Source organism: Panthera uncia, assembly GCF_023721935.1.
Source record: "Panthera uncia isolate 11264 chromosome D3 unlocalized genomic scaffold, Puncia_PCG_1.0 HiC_scaffold_8, whole genome shotgun sequence".
Classification (NCBI taxonomy): domain Eukaryota; kingdom Metazoa; phylum Chordata; class Mammalia; order Carnivora; family Felidae; genus Panthera; species Panthera uncia.
This window is the reverse complement of record NW_026057586.1, coordinates 76,736,667-76,762,696: the sequence shown is the minus strand read 5'-3', so window position 1 is coordinate 76,762,696 and position 26,030 is coordinate 76,736,667. Positions and strand designations below refer to the sequence as shown.

The 26,030-nt window shown below is 45.6% G+C and overlaps 1 protein-coding gene across 9 annotated transcripts in view; it reads left to right on the top strand.

The window, feature by feature from the left end:
* The window catches only part of SUDS3 (SDS3 homolog, SIN3A corepressor complex component), a 110,479-nt gene that overhangs the window by 8,942 nt on the left and 75,507 nt on the right, over positions 1–26,030 (top strand). For 6 of the 9 annotated variants that reach the window (XM_049619881.1, XM_049619887.1, XM_049619888.1 and 3 more), the window contains 8 exons: positions 249–268; positions 1,722–1,878; positions 10,271–10,357; positions 11,322–11,392; positions 11,554–11,575; positions 12,748–12,853; positions 19,772–19,856; positions 23,090–23,175. In XM_049619881.1, the coding sequence (XP_049475838.1) occupies positions 249–268; positions 1,722–1,878; positions 10,271–10,357; positions 11,322–11,392; positions 11,554–11,575; positions 12,748–12,853; positions 19,772–19,856; positions 23,090–23,175 (634 nt within the window). Of the gene's footprint in view, positions 1–248; positions 269–1,721; positions 1,879–10,270; positions 10,358–11,321; positions 11,393–11,553; positions 11,576–12,747; positions 12,854–19,771; positions 19,857–23,089; positions 25,300–26,030 lie in introns of those variants that run through there. The other 3 variants (XM_049619885.1, XM_049619889.1, XM_049619886.1) reach the window with 2 other exon arrangements.

Below are 26,030 nucleotides of genomic sequence, written 5' to 3'. Positions count from 1 at the left end.
TGGTTCCCACTGCTTGTTTTTGCCCTTGGGGAGAACTGCCAGAGGTGATTTTGTTCAGGGCCAGATTGTAACTAGAGAGTTTCTGCATCCTTCCCCTTCACGTCGATCAACACTTTACTGATGGAAACAGTTGCTCTGTGTAACGGTGCTTTCAGAAAGCAATTACTGCTTCTAAATGAATCCTACCATCACTGTCTGGAAAGGTGACACAGCCTAGCGAATCTAATTGCATGTTTTCTCTCTTTCAGAACTCTTCCTCCAGCTGGAAGTAAGTACCTTGGATCTTCTGGGTTTGCAGGCCCTCTCTGAGACTGGAATCTTGCTCTCCCAATCTGGAGAACCTTTCCTTCTATCACCAAGTGGATAGTTGAGAAGCCCCCAGCTGCAAGCTTTCATCACGGCTGAGTTTGACTAGAGGACATTTTGGGTCTCCATTTAGAAATTCCCATCTGGGGGCGCCTGGGTGGCGCAGTCGGTTAAGCGTCCGACTTCAGCCAGGTCACGATCTCGCGGTCCGTGAGTTCGAGCCCCGCGTCAGGCTCTGGGCTGATGGCTCGGAGCCTGGAGCCTGTTTCCGATTCTGTGTCTCCCTCTCTCTCTGCCCCTCCCCCGTTCATGCTCTGTCTCTCTCTGTCCCAAAAATAAATAAAAAACGTTGAAAAAAAAAATTAAAAAAAAAAAAAAAAGAAATTCCCATCTGTTCGTTTATAGGTCAGGCAGCTTCTGCTCATCACAGGGGATGAGGGGGTACTCATCCCCCACTGCTCTCTCGTTGACTTTCACCTGATGTTAGTGCCATGCGGGAGTACGTCTAAGTTACAACGGTCTAATTTGTTATGTTGCTCCTTGACATAGCCCAGTCTCTGAAGTGGCTCAGGGGCTGTTTTACAGCGGAACCCCTCTAGGTCAGTAAGAAAGGCAGATTGAACATTTTTTCTTTCCTTCAGCAGACATCTGAGTGTCGGTTCTTTGTGAAGCACAGCGCTGTGGTACAGAGCTGAGAGCCTGCATCTTGGATGCTGATCTGTTCCTGGGGTGGCTAGTGTGTCTGTGTGGGGGGAGTCCTGACTTTATGAGAGCCACACGTGAGTGTGAGGTCATGGTTTAACAGAGCCACGTTATCAGGAACCATTTTACTACTGAGGTCAGTGGAACACACATAGTCTGCAGGATGATGTGACCCACAGCCGTAGCCAACCATAAGCTCCCTTGTTCTTCGCTTAATGTGATGGCGAGACTTAAAAAATGAACACTTTTAAATTTAGTATTATTTCGGTGTTTGAGTGCTTGAGGATTCAGATACCTAAAAAATGATCTGATGACCTAGTTGATTTTATCTTGGTATAAATGTCAACAAATCAAGTAACTCGTGTTATTTTGACTCTGTGCAATTAATTTTGAACGTAGATGTTTTATCCAGAATGTACTTTTTTCCTTAGAAATTAAGGCTTTAAAAGAATTTATCTGTGAGAATCTTGACATTTTACTTTAAGCTGCAAGCCATGCGATATAAGATGTGAAAGAGAAGAAATAACCGAGTAGTCAGGTATGCTCATAGGCCGGTTGTATGGTTCGACTTCATGCATTTGTTGGAGAACTTGCAGGTGTCCCGCTCCTGCCTGTGCAGGCGGGTGCAGCTGAGCCTGTGCTTCCCGGGGAGGTGTTTACTGGGCTCCCGCGACCACAGCTGGAGCCCGAACTTGTGTTTCTCTTTTGCTCAGACTGAACAGGTGGAAAGAAACTACATCAAAGAAAAGAAGGCCGCGGTGAAAGAATTTGAAGACAAGAAGGTGGAGCTGAAAGAGAACTTGATTGCTGAGCTGGAAGAGAAGAAGAAAATGATCGAAAATGAAAAGCTAACGATGGAGCTGACTGGAGGTACGAAGGCACCACAGGGCAGGGGCTGGTGGGGGGGGGCGGGGTTGTGCAGTCACTCTCCTGTCTTCCCTCACCTCCTCGTCCAGGCAGAGTGAGCTGAAAGGAGGGTGGGCTTTGACAGGACGGCTCAGACTTCTAGCTCTGTCTCATACTGGCTGTGTGATTTTGGCCACCGAGCATCTCTGAGCCTATTTCCCTCTCTCTGAAATGGGGCTGATCAGACCTTGTGTCACAGGATTGTGGTTGGAAACGTGAGTGCCTGGCACAGTGGCCTGCGTGTGTAACAGGCATTCAGTAAGTGGTAGTCCTTTAGTAGTGACTGCAGCTTCTGGTGTGTGCTTTATTTAATTTAATTCCTGGGTCAGCCGCACATCTAGTTTATGTTCACGAATTACTTATGCAGCTCTGTGGTGGTGGGAATCTGTTTTTTTTAGTTCACCTTAATGACAGGAGAGGCACTGTCTTCCTTCGACCTAGATAGGAGAACAAAGGCATTTGGCTGTATCATCTGTGCTCTTAGATCCCTTCCCCAGGTGTTACTGTGAATGTTTCAGAAAGAGTTGGTACAAAGTTGGCAGGAGTAGCCAAAGTGAACTAGTTTCCTGTAGAGGTAGTGAAGTTACCTTAGACCCTGAGCCAATCCCTCCCTTGCCTTCTAGGCTTTAGTAATCCACATACGGGAAGTCTGCAGTTGTAGGCAAGCGGAAGGGAGAAGCAACGGGGGCTGTTGTTCTGTCGCTGTATGTATACCGAGGAATCTTAGAATATGGGGCGGGAATTGACTTGAACTAGATATTTTGGAACTTGGCAAAATTTCTGTCAGCAAATACTGCAAGACAAGTCAGTGGTGAGTTCGTCACCTGGATGGGAAAGGAGCATGCCTTCTGCACACCCCCAGATTTAACTCTTGCCATGTACAGAAGGTGCTGGGGCTCTGGCATGTCTGACTTTAGTAGGGGTCTATAAGAAATGCGTTGTTTTCATGTTAAGTCCTTGGGGCAGAGTTTAGAAGTAACTGTTAAGAAGTAGTATTTCTCTTTCTGTATTTCTGGTGCTGTGACCCAATGGGGCCCTTCGACTGACATAAACTTCTGGCCCCAACCCCCCTGATACACCCACGAGAATGTGGTGTGTCTGAAGTGAGGGTCTGATTCTTCAGAAATCTCTCCTCTGGTACACTTCTTATTGAAAGACTCAGCAGAAGGAATTATGTCCTTGAAGGCCTCTGGAAGTGTCTCAGAAATGTTTTTTCGGTAAGAATGTGTGCTAAAATAGCATCTTCAGACAGTACCATCTTGTTCTTGTGGACATGCTTTGTCGATTAGACTGCCAGCCCTGTGCTGCTATGTCCGATACCAGTCTGTCTGTTTTCTGACCTGTGTACCATTTTCTTTGACGGTGGCCGTTTCTGGCATTGATGCCTCATCGCTCTCTGCTAGAGCCACCAGATGTTCGGGAGTCTTCATTAGGCTAGTGGGAAATATTGTCAGTTTATAGCTGCTCCCTTTCCATCTGCAGGGAAGGATATCATCACCTTACCTGTGATTTGGCATCCTGATTATTGACAAGCAGTAGACATTGTTTGGCCAGGCCGTTTCGCAGTCAGAATCTTAACTGGGACAGGAGGTGTCCCCAGTGACTTGAGGCTGAGCCTGCCAGGGTAGAAAAGACAAATAAATGTGGGGAAGTCATTTGTAACGCAATAAAATAGATTGCACAAGTGCTTAAAGCTAGCCATGGGCATTAAAGCTACTGATGTCCTTCCTCAAGCCGTTTGGTACCCTTGGTATGGAAAAGCTCTGCCAAGGTAATGATAGAGCGTCGGAAGAAAAGGCAGTGGAGCTAGAAGGATAATTAGTGTTCCCACAGATGGTGCCGCTATGGTGCTGGATGAAAGGCCTGATCTCACTCCTCTCATTGAGTGACTCATTTCACCTTTGTGGATTGATGCCCAGTATCAGCATTGGCTGGCTCTGCCTGGAAAAGATAGTTCTTTAAAATCTCCTCTTCTGGTCCAACATGAAGATCTCTCGAAAAACAAGGCTGGAACGAGAGGCCGATGGGAAGCTTGGATCAGATAACCTATTGGGAACGGGGAGAGCCAGTGACCTGCTCTGCCTGAACAGGCCTGAAAGCTTTGCAGTCTCTGTGGGGGTTAGTGGGAGGTTCTCCACTGCCCATGCTGCTCTTGAAGAACTTAGGACAGCAGGCTGTGTGGGCGGAAAGATGTGCTGTTGGTAAGGAAACCGGGATAACTGAGGATCAGCGCTCCTCCAGCTTGGCTGTGTGCATGGGTCACCTGGGGGTCTTGATAGGTGCAGCTGCTGCTTCAGGTGTGGGGGGGAGCCTGCAAATCCTGTATTTGTAACCACCTCCCAGGGGCTGCTAATGCTGTTGGCTGGACCACATTTTTTGAGTAATGAGGACGTGGGTGGGGTTATCTGAGTGTGAGTTTTCTCTGCAGTTGAGGCCAAGGTTATGAGTAACCCAGATAATCAGAATTTAATGAGCTTTAAAATGTGGGGCGCTCGATCGTTTTTCATCCGTTTGTCCACTTCCTGTCTTGAGGATAGCCGCCTTTTCTCCTTTCTCTTAACAGCCTATCTCCTTGGTCTCAACAGCCACCACCCGCCACTTCATTTTTTTTTGTAATTTTTGCCTTGCCAGGGGCATATTCCAACCCTCAGGTCCCTGTGGATGCTACTCTTGACCCCATTAAGCCTGGGAGTTTCCTTTAGAAGATAACTGGATTTGTAGGTGGAGCCTACGAATTAAATTTTTTTATAATAATAAAATTATAATATTAAGATATGCTAAAGTACTGTCTCCTGAGTACTTACGTCGAGCCAGGTATTACATAAAAACACTGGAATTCCTCATTAGGCCGACAGATGTGGATGAATCCTGGCCCTCTCCTGAACTTGGTTCTCTGATGGGGTTTTCTCATTTAAGAAGGCGATGGGAGAACCTACGTTTAGGAAGGAGATGGGAGGTTTGGTGCGAAGGTCGGATGATATAACGCCTAGGAGGTGCTTCAGAGCGTGGCTGGGGGCTGCACACAGAGCCAGCACTTAGGGATTGGGAACTTGTAGCAGTTTTCGGTTCCTGCAGCTCCCTTCGGTGGACTTGGCGGAGCAGCCTCAGAGGGACGGAGACACTTGCTCAGAGCTCCCCAGTGGCATGGTGCTTAACGCCACAACTGGTCTTAACCACCACATTGTCCCGACTTCCTACCATGGAAATACCATGGGTTCACGCGGTGCTGAGTGATTCGTACAGTGAGGCTAATACTGGTCCTCAAGGAGCTTGTATTCTGGTAGTGACAAGACTGACACAGCTCCTTTGTCCTGCCCAGAGTAAGGCGGTGTCCAGAGAGTAGGCTTCTAAATGAAGGTAAATGTTTGTCAGGCTTGTTTTTAGGGATTGTAAAACCTTGCAAGGGTATGTACATGTGGTTGTACTGATGCAGGCGTGGTTTCAACCACGAGGAACAGATGCCAGTGAGCAGGGAACCTTGGAAGCCCAGGCAAGGAGATGAGGCCTCACACAAATATCTGGGCAGGGAGAATGCCGGAGGTGACCTGGATTTTGGGTGGAGCGGACTCGGTGCCAAGACGCTCTTTGCTGGCACTGCCTTTGTGGGATCCAGGTGTTTTCAGTGGTTGAGGGTGCAGAGGACGGCTTGATTGGTTCACTCTTATAATACCATCCCTCTGCTCCTGACAGCTTTGGCCTAAGGGGGATGGGGCCCTTCACCCTTCATTCCTACCCTGATTGGTTGGTCACCGAAGACCGACCTTGATTCTTCTCTCACCTTCCCTTCCTGCCCCCATCTCCTTGATTTGTGATGCTGATGAGCTGGCCAGCCCCTTAGAGAGGGGCCAGGATATGCTGGACTTTGCTCTGGGCCTCTAGGTTTGCCCTATGTTGCACTGCTCCCTGGTTTGTAGCCAGTCTGTTACAGTGGTTACCCTGCAGTGGCTTGTTTTTCTGCCACTTAATGTTCTTTGTCTTAAGGATACTCCTTTGAGTCACTGCAGCTGTGGCTAAACAAGTATGGTTTTGTTTTTATTTTTTTATTTTTATTTTTTATTTTTTTTTTAACGTTTATTTATTTTTGAGACAGAGACAGAGCATGAACGGGGGAGGGGCAGAGAGAGAGGGAGACACAGAATCGGAAGCAGGCTCCAGGCTCTGAGCCATCAGCCCAGAGCCTGACGTGGGGCTCGAACTCACGGACCGCGAGATCGTGACCTGAGCCGAAGTCGGACGCTCAACCGACTGAGCCACCCAGGCGCTCCTGTTTTTAAAGTTAAAGTACGTTCCAGTGAAGCTTTTGCTGCATTTATGGGCTGTAGGCAAGTGAGCTGTTGGAGTGAATGATGAGACCTGGAGAAGTAAGGAACCCAAGGCCAGTGGGGAAGTGGTAATTCTATGGTAATTGCCAGTGATTAATGTTATCAGGAATATCTCTCCATAGACACTGGTGCTGCAAAGGCTCTGCCCAGCACTGATTCAGCCTAAGCTCCCACTTCTTAGCCAGCATACCTGGTGCTAATCGGAGAGTGTCTGTGTCTGTCAGATACGGCCATTCCTGGTCTCCTTGCTGGTGGGTAGAGCAGGAGGAGTTATGCTGTTAAATGTCATATGTACAAGGTGGTTTGGAGAGGAGCTGCGTACCTGGTCTCAGCCCTTGTCCAGTGTTTCTGCCTCCTGTACTCTCCTGCCTCGGTGTGTTTGGTATTCAGTTAGATCACAGATAGTATTGCTATGGAAGCAAACCTACGAAGGGTCCTGGGTGTTCTGAGAGGCTTTCTGATTTAAGCCAGGTAGAGTAGTGTTGGGCTCGTCTGAGAGGAAGACTGATTTCCTGCTCAAGTGCCTTCTCCAGGGCTGCCAGGCTCCAACGTCTGAGTGTCACTTCCGGAAGTCGGACTTTTATGGTGTCCCCAGATTGAGCCCCTTGGGCCTCTTACTGGCCAAACTCACAGGAGACTGCTGTTACAAACTCAGTACGCCAGCCTGTTGCTTCTCATGAGAAGTAGAACTTCTAGGTGGATTCAGACCTGGGTCAGTCAGATATCCTTTCTTTCCCTCTGTGAAAAATCTACCTCAGAAGGCTGGAGCGACATGAGTGGAGTCCATAACGTAGCTTCGGAACTACAGTGCGTGGTACTTACGTGTTGAGCTTCTCCACGAGTCACGTGGCCAGGCCTGCTCCCTGCTCACTCTCCTGGCTGGTGATGGGGATGGGCTACTACATCTTGGAGGCTTTTTCGGAGCACCTTCCTTCTGCTGAAGCAGTCTTTTGGATGAAAATTGATTAGGTTATTGTGGTGGCTAGGCTAATAAAATGGATTGATTTTCGCTATTTCATAAGAAGAATTTGATTATATTTTCTGATTTGTGAGTGATGCAGTTATGATTTTCTGAGCCTATTGGCCATGATTAGACCGGGTTATTCCCACATTCTCTCGGCTGTGCTTTGACTGGCTCATTTCCATCATGTGTGGCCCACCCTCCCCATGCCTGAGACTTGGCAGCCCAGAGGGCAGGGCACACTCGACCATTGTCTCTGGTGGACCATTCATTGGTGTTCATGTGCTGGGTACTCTTTCTCTAGTGTTCTTTGGGTTGGGCGAGCTCCCTTCACACCTTGATTTTTGAATTAGGTGTGAATGTTGCACAGCCTCACAGCTGACATCGGTTGTCTTCAAGCGTGTAACTTCTATTTCATTCAGCTGTTTGTACCTTGACTTTAAAAAAAAATTTTTTTTAATGTTTATTTTCGAGAGGGAGAGAGACAGAGTGCAAGCGGGGGAGGGGCAGAGAGAGAGAGACACACACACACACACACAGAATCTGAAGCAGGCTCTAGGCTCTGAGCTGTCAGCACAGAGTCCGACGTGGGGCTCAAACTCACGAACTGTGAGATCATGACTTGAGCTGAAGTCGGATGCTTAACCAGCTGAGCCACCCAGGTGCCCCTGATTTTTTTAAAAAGATTTTTTGTACAGTGCTTTCCTGGCTGCAGATGGCGTAGTAAAAACTAGCATTGATTGAGCTCTCGTGACGCCAGGCACCATGTTTAGGGCTTTACTCGTATCTCATGTAACCCTCGAAGCATCCTGTGAGGGAGGTATTACTGATAATTCCATTTTATAAATGAAGTAACTTGACACAGAGGATTTACGTAGCCCGCCTGAGGTCCCACAGCCGCGGCAGGGATTCACATGCACCAGCCAGTAAGTAACTGGAGGAGTGCACCCTCTCGGTAGAGGGGGAGCCGTTTCCGGTAGAGAGGACTCCCCTCCCCACTGTCTCCTGGGGCGGGTGTGTGAGTCCTCCTTCCTTCTACCCACCACTCCACGCACACCTGTACACACACTTATCAGGACTGCAGTTCCCCTTCATTTATAGGGGCGAGAAGTCAGCATTGCCTGTTTCCCTTCTTTTTTTTTTTTTTTTTAACGTTTATTTATTTTTGAGACAGAGAGAGACAGAGCATGAACGGGGGAGGGGCAGAGAGAGAGGGAGACACAGAATCGGAAGCAGGCTCCAGACTCTGAGCTGTCAGCACAGAGCCCGATGCGGGGCTCGAACCCACGGACCGTGAGATCATGACCTGAGCCGAAGTCGGACGCTCAACCGACTGAGCCACCCAGGCACCCCTGTTTCCCTTCTTAAGAGCAACACGCAGAAATCTCTTTTGGCTTTGTACTCTCGACTGTTAACTTGGCAGCTCCTGCACGTTGCCACAGTGGAAGAGGTACGCTTGAATTCCTTGCCACAGTGGAAGGGCTGGCTACACTTGAATTCCGTGAGGCTGTCCGTCTGCCGTGCCGAGGGGATGCGTGGTCGTGGATGAATGGTCTCCTCATGTCGTCGTTGTGCAGGAAACTGTGACACCCCTGCCACAACTATGGCTTAGGTGCTGGGGTGGAATTCAGGTGTCTCTGGGGAAAATGTGCCATACGGTGTGGCACTTGGTAGCAGAGGTTTGTCCAGAGGTTTGCTCTGGTTGTTTGGAAGGCGGTGTGACTCTGGAAGATCATGTAACGGGGAGCGTGGCGCTGGCTCTCAAAGGGTGTCGTGCAGGAGTTTGCCGGGCTGAAAAGAGGGGGCCAGGCAGAGAGGACAGCGTGCAAAGGCTTGAAGGCATAGTAAGGCGTGTGCCCTTAGGTGACAGACGAGCTAAAAGTTCTCACATGGTGTATATGCGAAGGAAGGAGAAGGAGCAAGACCAGAAAGTGACGCGGGCTTTTTTCCAAAGAAAGTGGCAAGCCATAGAAGCGTTGAATAAGAAAGGGGATGTGTTGTAGAAGGATCTGATGTGCGTCTTAGGGAAATTGCTCTGAGGGAGATAAGAATAGGATGAGGGAATGGAGTTGAGAAGTGGTTTAATGGCAGAACTGCCCACGACCTTGTGAATATGATGCTTGGGTGAGGGAAGATAAGTGACAATGACAGAGTCTGTCCTGACCAAGAGGGATGGACAGATGTGATGTCCCCAAGACTCGGGAGAGGAGGCAGCCATGGGAGGTGAGACAAAAAGTGAGAGTGGATGGTGTTGCTGGGCATAGGTTGCCATTCAGAAGGGTGGGGAAGCTGGTATTGGTTATGGAGGCTCACTGGGACACAGGCTGAGAACTGACTGGACTCTAGAGGTCACCAGCAGAAAGGAGCCCAAGGAGGCAGGTCAGGTGAGGGGAGATCTGGGTGGTGATGGCAAGGGGAGGAGAGATTTTAAGGTAAAGAGAGTCAACAGCAGTGTCAGACTGCAGAGAAAAGTCAAGAAGAATGAAAAAGGCCTTTATTATGAGCCTTCATTAGATCATTCTTGATAGTTAAGTAGCTAGAAAACGTTACAGAATAAAATGAAACTGAAGAGTCTAAGTTTGTAAATGAAGATGTCCTATAAAGATGTTGGTGCTGAGACCACTGACCTTTCACAGAGCCTTGTGCATGCATGTGCTTCAGTTTCCCTCCCTCCATGGGCACTGCAAGAATTAGTTGACCAAGATGACCCGAAGGTTCCTTCTGATCCCAAGAGCCTACCACTCCGTGGCTTCTTAATTTGAGGGAAGAGGAGGAAAATTCTAGTTTTCGGGGTGCTGGAGAGATGCCTGCAGTGACTCCACAGGTAGACCGCAGGGTGGGGCTGCATTTCGGTGGGGGGCGGGGCGGCGTGCACTTAGGCCATCCAGTCTGAGTCTTCAGGATAGCCCTCCTCTGAAGTCTGAAATGGATGTCTGGCTTGAGCCACGTCCGGATGTCCCCAGTAAAACAGTTCTGATTGGGTGGCTCTGGGGCAGATATTTGTACAGTACAGCAATTCTTACTGACTTCAAGTGGTAGTCGGATAGATTTACCCATTCAATTCTTGCCACAGATTCTATGGAAGTGAAACCCATCATGACCAGAAAGTTGCGGAGGCGACCAAATGATCCTGTCCCCATCCCAGACAAGAGGAGAAAACCTGCTCCTGATATCCATTTGCATCAAGCCTTAATTTTTCATCAAGCTGTTTTTCTTTAGACTGAATCTTTTGCTTAACTGTTTGCTACAATATATATGGCCACTGTCCTACAGAAATTGTGATTGGCAAGCGTATGTATTTACCCATGAGCTAGGGAATGGCCGTTTTACTGTTGAGTCCTTAGTTGCTGCTGCTTCCAGTGGGAGGGGTTTATAGATAGCAGTTTTTGGAAAGGCACTTGGTGTTGGGAGTTCAGCCTAGTGTTAACACTTGGAGATTCAGGGCGACCTCAGATTACACGTGCCTTGGTTTTTCTACCTGTAAAACAAGGACAGTGATACCTATCTTTTGTACCTCTGTTATCTACATCCTGAAACCAGTGCAGTGCAAATTGTTAAAGCGAATGAGATTTCAGTCTCATAAAAAAGCCCTTTAGTCATAAAAATGGGAGTGGGAAGAGGGCACGCATGGCAAAGTTCTTTCTGTTTCTTTGTTCTTGGAGAGGATAAGTGGCCATTTGCACAGAATGATTCAGTTGTTTGCCACCAAGAAAGGGTTTTGACTTCAGGTACCTTTGTCTTCACAACCGAGGGTTTAAGTTACGTGGGAAGGACAAGCCCACGCCTGTGTGTGTGTGTGTGTGTGCGTGTGTGCACGCACGTGCAAGGCTTCGGATCTTTAGAACAAGAGCACTTCATAAACTGAAGAGGAAGTTCTCCTGGTACCGTGTCCTGTGCTCTCACTCTTGTAGTTTCTGAACGACTTAGAGACGCTTGGAAGAAATTTGTGAATTTGTTTACATACCTGGGCACCATGACATTTAGTAGAATCAGCAACTTCCGAGAGGCACACTGTTTTAGAAACAGCACCCGACGCAGTCACACTGTAAATTCTAAAGTTCTGGTACTGTTTTGTTGATTTCTGCTTGCTTGGAAACCATGGCCCTCGGACATGTTCCTTTAACTCTCAACACCCCAGCTAAACTATTTGTTAACAGATGAACAGATCATGGAGGATCTGAGAACGTTAAATAAGGTACGGTTTGATTTTTTGATTTATTTGAAAGCTTAGGCTTGGTAATGGTTTTGTGCTTCATGTTGTTCGTGTGTTACTTGTTAAATCAGTTTGATACCTTTGACACGTGAAGTTGCATCTGAAATGATTTGTTCTAAGATTTCTTGTTGTTCTTCCTACAGCTTAAGTCACCCAAGAGACCAGGTAAGTGCACAGTGTTACTGGCGTTTGTGCAATCTTTTTATCATGTTGTTGGAAAAGCATGCTTCTATCTCACAGGCATTTGTTGCACTTTTCAAAAATAAAATGTTATTTGCCTAAGAGCAGTCATCATGAAGACTGAAGGGAACCTTAAGTGCACCCTCCCCTGATTTTTTTTTTTTTTTTTTTTTTTTTTTTTAGCCCCGCTATGTTGAAGCTATTTTTGCCTTTACCTTAGGATTTATTGTAAAAGAGACAGTTGATTGATTGGCTGGTGAAGGTTTCCTTCTGTGTAGGCCTCAAGGTACAAGATTTAAGTCTGCCTCCATTTCTGGAAATGAAACCAGAAGGATTTTTCAGCATTACTTTGTGGAATTGAGTGCTAGGCAGTGCTGTTCCAGTGCCTTTTCACAGCCTGGCTCTGGTAAGGGACTCAGAGTCCCAGTTTATAGTAGAGGCCAGCCCAGTGTTCATGGTGGTTCCTTTCAGAGTGGCACTCGAGAGTCTGTGCTAGGCTGCAAGATAGAATTCTGAACGGGCAAGGCATTGTTACGTTTTAAGCACTGTGATTACTCACACATCTCTCTGCTCACCAAGTCTTGTGGAAGGAAACAAGATTCTTTTTTCTCTTAGTAATTTCCTCCTGAGGGCCACCATTGTCTGCAGAGAGGTCCTGATTTTCTAAAGGCATGATGGGGAGGGGTTTGTATAAAGTGTATGAATTTAGATCCTTTGAACCGCCGGTAGTTAGGACCACTGTGTTAACTTGACTGTACACACAAGGTGGCCTGCTCTACCTAGTAAGTAAAAAATCATTCGAGAAATGAGCTCAGTTTTACAAAGAGATTTTTCTAATTTTTGCCGTTCAGGGCTTCTGATCACTGGGGTTTTAGTCCTTCTCTTAGGGACCTTGGGCAAATCCCTTAGACTGCATCTCTGGTTTCTCCTCTGTTCAGTGAGGTTAACCTGTGCCTCGCCTACCTCACAGGGTTGCCTTGAGGAGCAAGTCAGGCATAATACACAAAAATTTTGTTGAATTCTCATTTTTACACCCCTGAGGAGTTAATGACCGAGTTTATTACCACTTTTAGTAGCATTTCAGTTAAAGCATGTTAGCTGGTGGACCCACATGCTTGTTACATGCTTGGTCACTGAAATATCTTTGGTTCCTCCAGCATCCCCATCCTCTCCTGAACACTTGCCTGCCACGCCGGCAGAGTCTCCAGCCCAGAGATTTGAAGCTCGGATAGAAGATGGGAAACTGTACTATGATAAAAGATGGTATGTTGTGGAAAATCACAGATTACTCGCAGGAGTCTCAAAAGAACATCTTGGAAGAGGGCTGGGGCTCTCGTTATCGCTGAGCGTGGCTGCTGCTTAACTTACATACTACTGAAGTGGAATAACATTTAAAAGTGTGTCAGGAGTGGGGCACCTGACTGGCTCAGTCGGTGGATCAAGAGCGTGGGACTCTTGATCTTGGGGTTAAGTGTTCGAGCCCCACATTGGGCGTAGAGCTTACTTAAAAAAAAATGTGTCAGGAGTCATTTGATCATTAGATCTCTGAACACAGCGTTTCCCAAAAACGTGTTCTGATAGGGACCCCTTGTCCGTGCTACTATCCTCGTGCTAGAATTTGTAGGCCTCTGTCTCTGGTGCTACCCCTGTGGACTGAGGCCAGGTCCCTCTCTGCCTTCTCTTAACTCTGCCCTTGTGCACTAAAATTAATAGGTATTCTGTGGAAAAAAGGATTTGGTGGTCAGATGAGTTTGGGGTATGACCATGTTAATTAAGGTAATTGGGTTTCTTCATTGTCGTGCTTTTTTGGGTTCTCTGATATGCTAATGTGCATTGTCAATTTCTGAGATGTTATCAGATATTACTTGACCCCAGGTACTGTTTTTGCATGCATCATTTTGCTATATGAATGTTCTAGGAAACATACTTGGGGGAGTTGAATCCTAAAACATTACCAGTTTAGAGACCATTTTTTTTTTAAACCGTTATTTGCATAATTTTCTTAGCTGCATGTGAGTGTATAGGTATGTTACCTTAGCTTTTTAATACGCCAGAAATAATTTCAGAATAAAGACCATTTGACACCTTCAGACCACCAGCATTTCTATCGGAGAGGAGAGAGTAAAGCAACATGAAAGGGCTTACAAACTCGTTCACTTACTCCTTCAACAAATGTTACTATCTGTTCTGTAACTAGGCATTCTGCTAGCTGTTAAGCCACCCTGGATCCCTCCTCGTATCACAGCTCCTTTATTCTGATAGATCCCTTTTATTCACTGTCCATATGCAGGCACACTTCGTTTATGTCCTGGTGGACACAGATTTGCATTCTGAATTTTCACTCGTTTGTGTGGAGAATGTTTATCTGGGGTTATTGCATACTTTCTGTACTTATCATTTATAATCGCTATCATTTATAATGATCTTTTGAGTTTCAGTGTATTTAACCTACAGTTCCAAAATTAGAGTAATGGCTGTTTAGAATTTTTTGAGCTTTGTTAAAAGAAAATGCCCAAGATTGTTAGTTGATTACAATATAATATCACACTTATGAAGTAGGCAGAAACACTTAGAAACGTAGTCATGGTTGAAATAATCCCGTTCCACCAAAATATCAGGTTACAGTAAGTTAATTACCCAGTAGATGGTGAAGGCCTCTGTCTGTGAGCCTGATCTTAGTGACTTCTGCCCCTCTCATTTGACTATTCTCTGGCTTTCTTCAAAAAGTCCAGTTATATTGTATCTTAACATTGCTTATGAGAACATTACCACTAGGTGGCAGGCCCCAACAGGTCAACACGCTGAGGGGCAAAATAAGATGAAAAATGTTTCTAATAATGAAAACCAAATAACCTTTAAAGATCAAGCCCGCACATAAGAACTGTCTTCAAAAATGATGAGATTTATCACTAACGTTTTTACGGATCTATGAGTCTTAAAGCCATGTGATATTTCAAATGATGTTAATTTTGTAATTGCGTTGCTTCAGATCTTCTTTCTAAGGCTTAAGTCTCAGACTTTATGAGACTTGTCTTGAGGGTGAAATGCAGTAAAATAAAATTCTTGCTTTTCTAAAGAAGGGATCCACGGTGCCTGGTGTTTCATAACGTAAACAGAGTGGTGAGGTTAGATGTGCTAGACCTCCTGAGCATTTTGAATGAATTTTGCTGTCTTTCTCATGGTTGCTGCAGAAATTTTTAAAAGAAGGTCTCGGGGGGGGTGGGGGGCACCTGGGTGACAGTCCTTTAAGCTTCTGATTCTTTATTTTGGCTCAGGTCAGGATCTCAGAGTTGTGACATCGAGCCCTGCGTTGGGCTCTGTGCTGAGTGTGGAGCCTGCTTGGGATTCTCTCTTTCCCTCTCTCTCTGCCCCCTGCTCAAATAAATAAATAAACTTTAAAAAAATGATTAATTTTAAAAAAAGGTTTCTGGGAGCATTTTCCTTCTTCAGTGAATTTAAAGTTGCTTATGGTTAAATATTGAGATTATTTTCATCCGTATTCTGTTTCTCACTCCTTTGGCTTTGGCAGTCAGAGTTGATGACATGTTTGTTGGAAGGTGGGTCTCTCCTTTTCCTGCCGTATCATGCGAGTCCTGGCCAATGCTCTTGACCAGCGTGTAGCTGGCCTCCTCTCTCCCCAGGCTCTTGACGTCTGGCCTTTGTCAGGTTGGGGGCTGTCATCCTTCCTTCTTCTGCACCAGTCCTGAATCTGAGAGGTCAGCACACCGCTTTATGCTCTTTGCCGTGGTGTGGAGTATTTTGGTGCGACAGTATTTCTGGCAAAACCTGTTTCATTGAGTTTTCAACAACTTCAGCAAAATGAGTGTGGTTCAGGCTTCCCATCTCTGCGTGAACACTTATCAAGCTACGTGTCGTTTTGAAAGATAAGCATCTTTGCTTTGCCTTGGACTGGTAGTGCTTTTAAGGCATTTTATGTCCTGCTGTAAGTCTTCCTCACATTTTGATTTGGACTAATGATCCTTCTTAGCAAGTACCACGAAAGTGGCTGATATTTTAAAATAACTAACTGATGGTGCCAGCGGACTGGTTTATCTCTCTTTACTTTAAATCTGGGGCTGCTGATGTGAATCAGGAACGAAGTCCCCCTGCTTCTTCCAGTCTTTGACTGACAAAGACTGTTGAGACGGTGAAGATTTACACCTGGCATCGGGGCTCCTTGAGGTTCCAGAGCTGTAACATGGCATTTCGTTTTTTTGGGAAATGAAATGTTAATATCAGGGTTCCCAGTAGGATACAAAATTAAATTAATTCTACCTCCTCCCTTTTGACCCATGTTTTAAGGAAATTGCTTTCTTCCATGATGGTAGTGTTGATTCTAGTTCATTGGGTTTAACAGTAGAAGCAAAGCCTTATGAGCTCATTTGTCAGGATTCCCAGGTCAGGATTTCCACTAGTAATAAAGTGATAAAGTCAATTTGACTTTTGGGGCTTGTTCTCTGAGGCTATTTCAAGTATTTTTTTCATAGGAGATGAAGGCAGCTTGTAAAATGGGTTAATTGGCAAAAAAGTGATAATGTACATTTTTACTAAATTAGCTCTATCGTTGCTGCTTTTTAACAGTTTTTATGTCTAAGTTTATTTTCAGTTTTCTCCCTCTCTTTTATTGGTCTTTAGACATTGAAAAGTAAATTTGTATGTTAAGGTTGTCATATACTTTTTAGTTTCATTTTGAAAATATAAACGCTAATTTCTGAGGACTTGCCCCCCACCTCCCCGATAATTCAGATCATTGAATAGATTTGATATCCAGGGATAATGGTTCCTCAAGACCATGGTGCGGTGTGTGAGATCTGGTTCAGGAGGACCTGGAAACCCAGGTCCTGTTTCCCAGGAAACCAGGTTCCCAGGCCCCAGGCTGTTTTGGGAAACGCACGGGCCAGCTCTACTGTGGAGCAAATGGTGACCGTTGGTGGACATTCAAGCCACCACCATTTGGTGATCCCAGAGCAGGCAGACTTGGGAGGTGGCCAGATGCTCAAGTCCCAGACCACTTCTGGGATGGGGGGTGGCGGTGGTAATAGACCTCATAGATCTCATTGTTAAAGCCGATCAGCGGTGTTGGGGTTTGCATCCTGTGCAGATCTGAAGGAAAGCAACACGTCTCATGAGGATTGTTTGACCCATCTCCCAGAGTTAGCTGTTGTCTTTAATAGACATTAAGATGTTAATTTTAACATTACGTTTCGTTTTTACCCATCTTTGTTGTTCAGGTATTTTCCAGAAGCATGATTTGCTTGATTTTAACATAAGTAACACTTGATTATTTCAGAAAAAAGAAAGCCATGCAGTAAAAGGAATACCATTCTTTTTATTATTAGTATTATTTATTTTCAAGTTCATTACCATACACTATAGTCTTGGTTTCAGGAGTAGAACTCAGTGATTCTTCTTTTACGTATGACACCCAGTGCTCATCCCAAAAAGTACCCTCCTTAATGCCCATCACCCGTTTAACACCCCCTCCTCCCCAGCCACCCTTAGTTCTCTGTATTTAAGAGTCTGTTATGGTTTGCCTCCCTCTCTGTTTTATTTTTCTTTCCCTTTCCCTATGTTCATCTGTTGAGTTTCTCAAATTCCACATGAGTGAAATCATGTGTCTTTCTCTGACTGACTTCACTTAGCATAATACCTTCCATCCACTTGTTGCAAATGGCAAGATTTCATTCTTTTTCATTGCTGAGTAGTAGTATGTATATATAAGCCACATCATCTTTATCCATTTATCAGTTGATGGACACTTGGGCTCTTTCCATAAATTGGCTGTTGTTGATAGCGCTTTGTATATAATACCACTCTTAATTTAGATTCACATTTCTATAAAATTGTAATATACGTTTTATTATGCACCTTAACTACAGATTTACCCAGTTTTTTTCTGTGTGTGTGTGTATGTGTATGATACACACGCAACATGCATCTGTTTTATGTGCACAGGAACATAATGGACATAGTTTTTCCCCCCTCCACTTAGCAGTATATTAAGTACCTTTCCACACTAGTAACCTACTTCTTCACACTGTGACCTTTCTTTATTAAAGTGTTTAGAAAATAGTATCAGAATGACTTGGGGCTAGGTGCATGTTGTTTTGTGTCTATGTCCCTTTAATAACTCATAATCCCTGTAGAACATCCAAATGTTCCCCTCTCTGTATTTTTATTCTGACCATCACTTGAGATGTTACTATTTACGTAGGAAAGTTGGCTTAGATGTGGGAGGGAAACTGGAGTTTTTGAGTGATGCTGTGAGTTAATTCAGCCTTTCCTCATGCGCTGTATACTTCAGACCTTGTGATATTACATATTTAGCATAATGAAGGTCCCCTGACCCAGTTTACCAACTGATCTCTGGCCAAAAGCAACTTTAAAGCTGAGTCTAAACCAATCTCGCTGTTCTAATTGCATTTATGATTCGATTTCTTTTAACAGTGGTTTCAGGAAGTAAATTGAGTTAGAAACCCGAGTTTCAGCTTCTAAGTAGCAGGTTAAAGAGTGCTTAGAACCTCGATTGGAAAAAGCTCGTTGTGGGAGTGAAGTCCATCTCTCACTGTGATATCTTGGCAGTAGATTATTTCATTATACCGTTATACCAGCAAAGCAGTCTGCCTCTCCCCCCCCCCCCCCCCCCAAGAGTAGGATACAGTGCTTTGCTGGGAGATGTGTTTTGGTAGAATTTACATGAGTTAGTGGGTTTGTTTGGCCAGATCTGTGCAGCCAGAATGAACCAAAGGTTAGATTTTTGACTGACTGGGGCTGGCCCAGGCCAGGGCTCCCAGCCGCAGCTCAGCTGATGTTTCCAACTCTTTCAGTCCAGCAGCTGCTCTGTTCTCCTGTGGCAGCTGCTGCTGTCTCATTTGGGCTTTGGCCCTGGCTTCATCACTTTCATCCTCGGCCTTGTCCCTGAACTTGTAGAAGTTGAAGGTGGTCCTGTGCTGCAGGCCAAGAGGATAGCTACTGGGGCTGAAATGGAATGTCTGTCTTGTCAGCTTCATGCAAGGCAGCTCTCTTGACTGATGGGGCCAAATTAAATCCCCGTTGGTACATACCCTGATGCTCAGAACTTCGCCTGGTTTATGCTTGCCAGGGTGAGTACTCAGTATTTTTCATGGCCACTGTATTTGAAGCTGTGTGACAGCAGGGACCTTGTGGCCCTGTTGACTGCCCACCTCCAACCTCCAGCGTACTCACTGGTATGCGGTAAGTGATTAATGAGTCATCTGAGTGACCAAAGTAAGGGCTGAATTTGGCCTTCCTTCTTATGGATGACTTATTTGGACACATTGAAAATAGGTTTGAACAAGTGTTCTATTATTTGTGTATTTTATCCACTGAACCTTCAGTGATTTGAGATGGGCTTGCCCGTGGGAATAGGTTCATTTTTTGTTTGTTTGTTTTTTTTAGAGAGATTGTGAGCTGGGGAGGGACACAGACAGAGGGGGACAGAGGATCCAAAGCAGGCTATGCACTGACAGCAGTGAGCCCGATGTGAGGCTTGAACTCATGAATCACCATAACATCATGACCTGAGCTAAAGTCGATGCTCAACCGACTGAGTCACTGAGGTGCCCCAGAATAGGTTTTCTTTGAAAAATTGTAATTTACTTTTTGAAATGGGTTTTATAGTCCAAATAAAAAGTAAATACATGGTGTTAGTTTCCCAGCCTTTCCTCAGCCCCCTTTTCCCCTCTGCAGAAGGCCCAAGGAATAGAAGTTTCAGATTTAGAAGATTAAGAGGCCGTCTGGTCTAATCCAAGGATGGAAGCCTTTAAGTTAAACCTGAAATCCGGGCTCTTCCTCAAATGTAAAAGACTCTTAATTATATTTTTTGTGGTGGTGTTTTTCTGTCTCCCTTTTTTCCTTCCTTTTTTAATTGGTGCCTGTAACAATACTATATTATTAAAATTTGTTAAGAGCGTAGCTCTTACGTGAAGTGTTCTTTCTACAAAAGGAAAAACAGCAACAACAATTAACTCTAAAGAAGAGGGCAAGAGGAAACGTTGGGAGGAGATGGGTATGTTCGTGGTGGTGATGATTTCATGGGTGTATACTTACCCCAAACTCCTCAAGTTACAAACAGTAAATATGTATAGCTTTTTAACATGTCCGTCATACCTTAGTACAGTGGTTAAAAATATAGACAAATTTGTGTCTTGTTTTTGGCAGGTACCACAAGAGCCAAGCCATCTATCTGGAGTCAAAGGACAACCAGAAGCTGAGCTGTGTGATCAGCTCTGTCGGAGCCAATGAGGTAGGGACTGAACTCCCTAATCCTGCAGGAGAGGAGAGCACAGTGCGATAAGCGTGCGGGCGCCGCCCAGAGAGTGCAGTGGAACCTGGTGTGCTGTGCGGGTTAGGAGGGAAGTCAGCACTTTAGGCAGAAGCTGCACGTAGTCACAGTGCCCCCTGAAAATTCCTTGCTTTGCTGGACTAACAACATATGTGGATTTGTATATTCCTGGTGGTATTTGTGAGCCCCACATACAGTAATTGAGTTGGGAACCACTGAGAGAGACCACAGGAAAGAACAGAAGGCAAGTCTGTGTGATATCTGTATGTTCGTATCCTGCTGCTTTGGAAGGTAACCATGTACTGAGAATGAAACTTGCTTGTGGAGCATACTCCATCTTTGTAATTTCTCTAGAGCTTTCATGTTTACTGAGACGTTTGTGCTGGAAGGCTTTAATGAGGCACTTGGCACAGGGTCTGGCATACAGTAAGTGCTCAGTAAATGGATGCTGGCCTGATCTGAGCCACACACTACTCCTTGCCTGTTGTCTTTACGATCTGACGTGTCCTCTTGCACCTCTCAGCAGTGAGCTACCAGGCTCTTGTCCTTAGGTATTGGTTTCCTAGAGTCTCTCCTGTAGGAGAGGGACTGGTTCCAAAGTCAGCTCAGAGGGTTATGCCCGCGGATGGTATGATTGACGATGTGAGTTCTCCGACTGGCCCTTCATTAGAGGGATGTCAGCAATGTGTAACTTGTATTGTTAGTAGTTTTAAAAAAGTTTAAAACTTTAATAGCTCGATTGGCTTGATCTTTTATCAGTCCACAAATGTCTGCAAAGAAATTGATTTTTAGGTGTCTACCCTCTGTAACTTATTCGTGCCAGTGCACAGTAAATCTAATGAAACTGGATTATGAAATAACTTAAGCCTCTTCCATTCTCCCAGCTTCCTGAATTGAAAATGCCCTCAAATGTGACTAGTTTGCAAAATGATTGTTTACTCAGAAGTCAGGGAGAACCTTCCAGATAAATGAATGTCCTTTTTCTCTTGGCTTGGGGTCTGTGAGTCACCCCAAGCCACGTCAGAACCAGAACAGAGGGATCTGATGAAGAGACCTGCTGTTCATCGGCAAGAGACATTGTGACTTCGCAGCAGCCCTTGTGCCCTGCCCCGTGGCCTCTTGGGACCTAAATGTCACTTCACAACCAGTGCGTTGTCCTCCTCTGGGACACCTCGAGATTTTTCAGGAAAATAGCAACGCAGGTTACATTTTTTACTCTCTCTGTTAAAGATGGTCATCCTTTGACACAATAGAGTGTCAGTGAGGTGACAAGAAAACGGTGACACTGAGACATGTCACCTGGAGGGGAGAAGCCTCAGTGTATCAGAGAGGCATGTGACTCTGATGATGAGGAAATATTTCTCACCTCGTGGAAGTATTCTAGCTCATTTTTCAGGTCAGATCCAAAGTGACACTGGAGCCACGTGGCCTTTGCATAAGTTGACTCCAGGCACATTTGGTTAGGGAGTCTGAGCCTTTTGGTGACTCCCCATTTCAGCCCTTCTGGGGGTCATTTTTCAGTTTAAAGTGCTTTTGCAAGGTCCTTAGGGGCTCAGCTCCATGTGAGATCTTTAACTTGAGGTAAAAAAAAAATTTTTTTTAACATTTATTCATTTTTAAGAGAGAGAGAGAGCGTGCGCAAGCACGCAAGCAGGGGTGGGGCAGAGAGAGAGGGAGACAGAATCCGAAGTAGGCTCCAGGCTCCGAGCTGTCAGCACAGAGCCCAAAGAGGAGCTCAAAGCTACGAACTGTGAGATCATGACCTGAGCCGAAGTCGGACACTGAACCGACTGAGCCACCCAGGCGCCCCTAGTTTTAAACCAGCATATTTGACTGTAAGGGCTCTTGTTGATACATGAACTAAAGAGACTGAAACGAGACCAGGAACACTTTAAACCCTTGAAGCTGGGGGGGCGGGGAGGGAAAGATGGGCTTGGAGATGCATGTGGGGGAGAAGCAGAACTTGAAGAACTTAAGCAGAATCCTGCGCGTCAGGCCCCATCTGGTGCATATCAGTTAAAACGGATGAGGAACGGGTGAGAAGCAGATTCCGGGCTGGTTTTGGGGACAAGAGCAAGGAGTTTCGATAGCAGGTGTCAGCAACAAGGGGACTCAGCCTTCCTCTTCCGTAAAATGGGGGTGAGGATAGGACTTCGTAGGGTTGTTCTGAAGATGAGAAAGCTCAGGTGTGTCGGGTGACCGAGGAGGTGGCTTTCTTCCCAGTGCTGGGGCAGAGGATGACACTTGCTGAGTGCCCCCGTCTGCCCTGGCCGTCTCCCGCTGCCCAAGTTCATCCTTGATGCCGCACAAGAACACCTCTGCCTGGTGAAATGGCAGTCATCTGCTGCGATCTGTGGGAGAAGGATGTGGCCAGGAGGGAAGGACTGTTTCAAGCTCATTGAGCCTTCTGATGATCCTGATTGGGCCTTAGCTCACTCATGGGCTTTTGTTCCTCTTCTTGTTCCTTTTTGTTTTTTTTTTCTTTCTTTTTTTTTTTTTCCCCCTGCCTTAATTGCCAGGAAACCAGAGTAGCGAAAAGCTATAATATGGAAGTCCCTTGGCAAGGAAAATATTTCCAAATTTGATTGAGAGTTTATATTTGTGAACACATGTATTTTGAATGTTGATAATGCTGTAATCAAACCAAATCAAAAAATGTCATTCCTTAAGATCAAAGCAAAAACAGAACCCAAGATCACTGTGCTTTCCATTTTCTTAATTTTTTTTTTTTAATGTTTGTTTATTTCTGTGACAGAGACAGAGCATGAGTGAGGGAGGGGCAAAGAGAGAGGGAGACACAGAATGTGAAGCAGGCTCCACGCTCTGAGCTGTCAGCACAGAACCCGACGCGGGGCTCGAACTCACAAACCATGAGATCATGACCTGAGTCGCAGTCGGTCACTGAACTGACTGAGCCATCCAGGTGTCCCTGTGCTTTCCATTTTCTGAATCAGAGGTGTGAGAGAGGGAGAAGGGCGGCCCAGGGCTGCCGCCTGCTGTCTCGGGTGGTGGTTTCTGGGAGCAGGGCCACAGGTCAAGGAGGTGGGTTGAAGACCTCACAGGTAGACAAGAAGAGGTTGCCAGTGTTCTTCCCACACCCCATTCATGCAGATATTTTGAGGCTCTGGAAGATTTGCCCCTCGGTATTTGCTGTCAGCCCCTCTCATCTTGTTCCCTTTCCTTCTTGCCTACAGATCTGGGTGAGGAAGACCAGTGACAGCACCAAGATGAGGATCTATTTGGGCCAGCTTCAGCGCGGGCTCTTCGTGATCCGCCGGAGGTCAGCGGCTTGACTTTCTACAGTGTTCTTCTTCCCTTGACCTTTTTTCTGGAGTGGTTTTTGGTTTTGTTTTCTTCCAAATAGAAAGTTTTTAACCCGGGAATTGCTCCCTTGGCCTTGGAAAATGGGGAGCGCTGTTGTGGATTCTGCGAGGCGCTTTGGTGGCAGCTGCTTCGGTCTTTGCGTTGCTCCTTCCTGCCTCAACCTCTTCCAGCCGTCAGTCACCATGAACTCTTACTTTTGGGAGTATTGGGAGTTTGGTTTACTCATTTCTTTATTTTATTTCATTTTATTTTTTTGCTTATACTTTGTCTTTTTTTTTTTTTTTTAAAGGCTCCTTTGAGTTTGAAGGAACATTTTTTTTTTTTTTTAATTAATTATCTTTAGGTCTTTCTACCAGGAAGGGATACAGTCTACACGGCATTTTCATGAATCTGATTAGTGGATCACGTAGCTCTTTCTGTTGTCGAGCCCAATTCACTGTTTCTCCAGAAGCTTGGGGCAGAGGTCCTAGCAGAAGGAGATTAAGTCTCCTGGCTTCCAGCCTTCTCTGAGAAATAAATGCCTCGTGTAACATCTGGCGTATGCCATCCATTCCACTGGCTGAGCGACAGAAAAATTTGCCTGGGTGACTACGTGCACGGAGTGAATGGGGTTGGGGGAGGGGGCATTTTCACGCTTATAATGTGCTGAAGGTCCTGCATTTTAAATGTTATTTAATGCAAGTGGCATATTCAGACATGTTTGTTCTAGCTCAAGCTGGAACGAGTGGTCATTTCAGAAGTTTTTATTTCTAATTCATTTCTGTCCCCTGCTCCGAGTCGATGGAATGGTACCTCGCCCAGGCTGATTATCCAGGTTATCTATTGTAGGTGGGGAGATAAGACTGATAGTGCAGTAATCAGTGATCTGTAGATGCTCACTCATAACTCAGATTGCACTCTTGCTGCTCATGCCGCTGTTGCCCCGACCATTTCAAGCCCGTGGGGCCTTGTTGTCGGCGCCCCCTGCCTCCCAGGAGGTCTGGTCCAGCCTGAAGACAAAGAAAACTCTGCTGTGGCTGCCGCTAAACCTGCGCTCTTCCTAATGATTCCTGGTGAAACGGCCTTCCCCGTACTCTCTGCCCCACCTTCCCATCATTGGAGGAGTGATTCCCTGGCACATGGGATTTTCTGGATGATAGCTGTCACCTTAGGATATTTAATGAATTTGGGGTTAGAGCAACTGTTAACATCTCTCTGGGAAATCAGTAGACCTTACACATCCTAAGACATCTTTGTATGTAGTACCCCTCGTCTCGGGTGATTCTCCTTGTGTTGTCTTTTGATGTCCACACCCCAAAGCAAGTTGGGGGCCATGAAAAGCAGTGAATCACCTTCTCTTGTAAGTCCTGGCTTCAACAGAGACCAAACCTTACTGACTCAGAGTAAAGACTTGTACAGATTCATTTTTGTTTTCATTTGTAATTCATTTCTCTTTTTTTTTCTCCCTGGTATCGGAGTCTCATTTAGAAAACAGGGTAGATGATGCTTGTTTACTTAGAGTTGGCTCCGTGTTCTGTGCTGCTTCTCTGCCCCCAGCCCCCATTATGATGTTTGCTTTGGTGAACCAAGTCCATAGTAAACAGAGGCTTCATCTTTTGTTTCTTCTTGACAGCCTTTGCTCTCTTGCTTGAGTTGTCACTGTGGGTGTGTAACCTCCCGTAATATCAGGCGGCTGTTATCCTCTAGTGCCCTTGTGATGGAAGTATATCTAGATGTAGTGTGTGTGGTCATCAAAGTTGTGGGTTTTTTTGTTTGTTTCTGAATGATTGTCTTACTTGGCTTTCTAGCAGTACACCAAAGTTTGGTTTTTTGAAACGGACTGTATTGATAACTGGGATTCTGCATCAAAACAACAAGTTGCCTTTTTTTTTTTTTCTTCCTTGTCTGGTGGCACCTTTGTGCTTTTGTGAATTAACTATTTATTTGAAGACCAGGGTATGGGCACTTTGGCCTTGCCTCTTCTGTAAATTTGAGGGTGATGAGGTAGTGCTCTGGCCTTGGCCACATCACTGCCTTCTGCTTCTCTCTTGTCCTCACAACCCTTAATCATAGTGTGGTGAAAACGGGGGCAGATGGGGAATAGACCTGAGACACAGCACAGTAAATCGTACTCTTAGTCCCAGAAGATTTAGTTTTTTATTTCATTACCCCAGAGATGACAAGCCAGCAGTTCAGCCCCTCTGACAGGCAGAGCCCCCTTGTTAGGAGATGGAGGTGCTTTTGTGATGGGCAAAACAGACTTTGAGGTTCCTGGACTAAGAAGGGTCTGGCTTTTAGCCCAGGTGGCCATTCTTATTCCAGAAGCTCTTTCGCTCTCCCTAAATTCAAACTATTTCTTGCAACTCATAGTTTGAAAAAGGTTGATCTAGACAACTCTTAACAAGAACCTGTATGTGCGTTAATCTGATCAAGAACCTGCACTTGTGTTATTTGGATCAAGAACCTATATGTGTATTTTGTTTGAGGCACCTGCCTCAGGATTATACACGGTGTTTGCTATGGATGCGTCCCAATTATTTATTTTACCTCTGCTTAGAGCCTTTGTGTTGCCTTCCCCACCACCTGAGTCCCTCTCTCCTAAAGCCAGTGTCCTCTTGAACAGTTTCCAGATTTCCGTAGCCATACCAAAGCCGGGATGTTTTCATTCGTTTGGATACCAGTATTTATGGATCTCTAACTACATAATTTCTCTCTCCTTCCTTCCTTCCTTCCTTCCTTCCTTTCTTTCTTTCTTTCTTGTCTCTCTCTCTCCTCCCTCCCTCCCTCCTTCCTTCCTTCCTTCCTTCCTTCCTTCCTTCCTTCCTTCCTTCC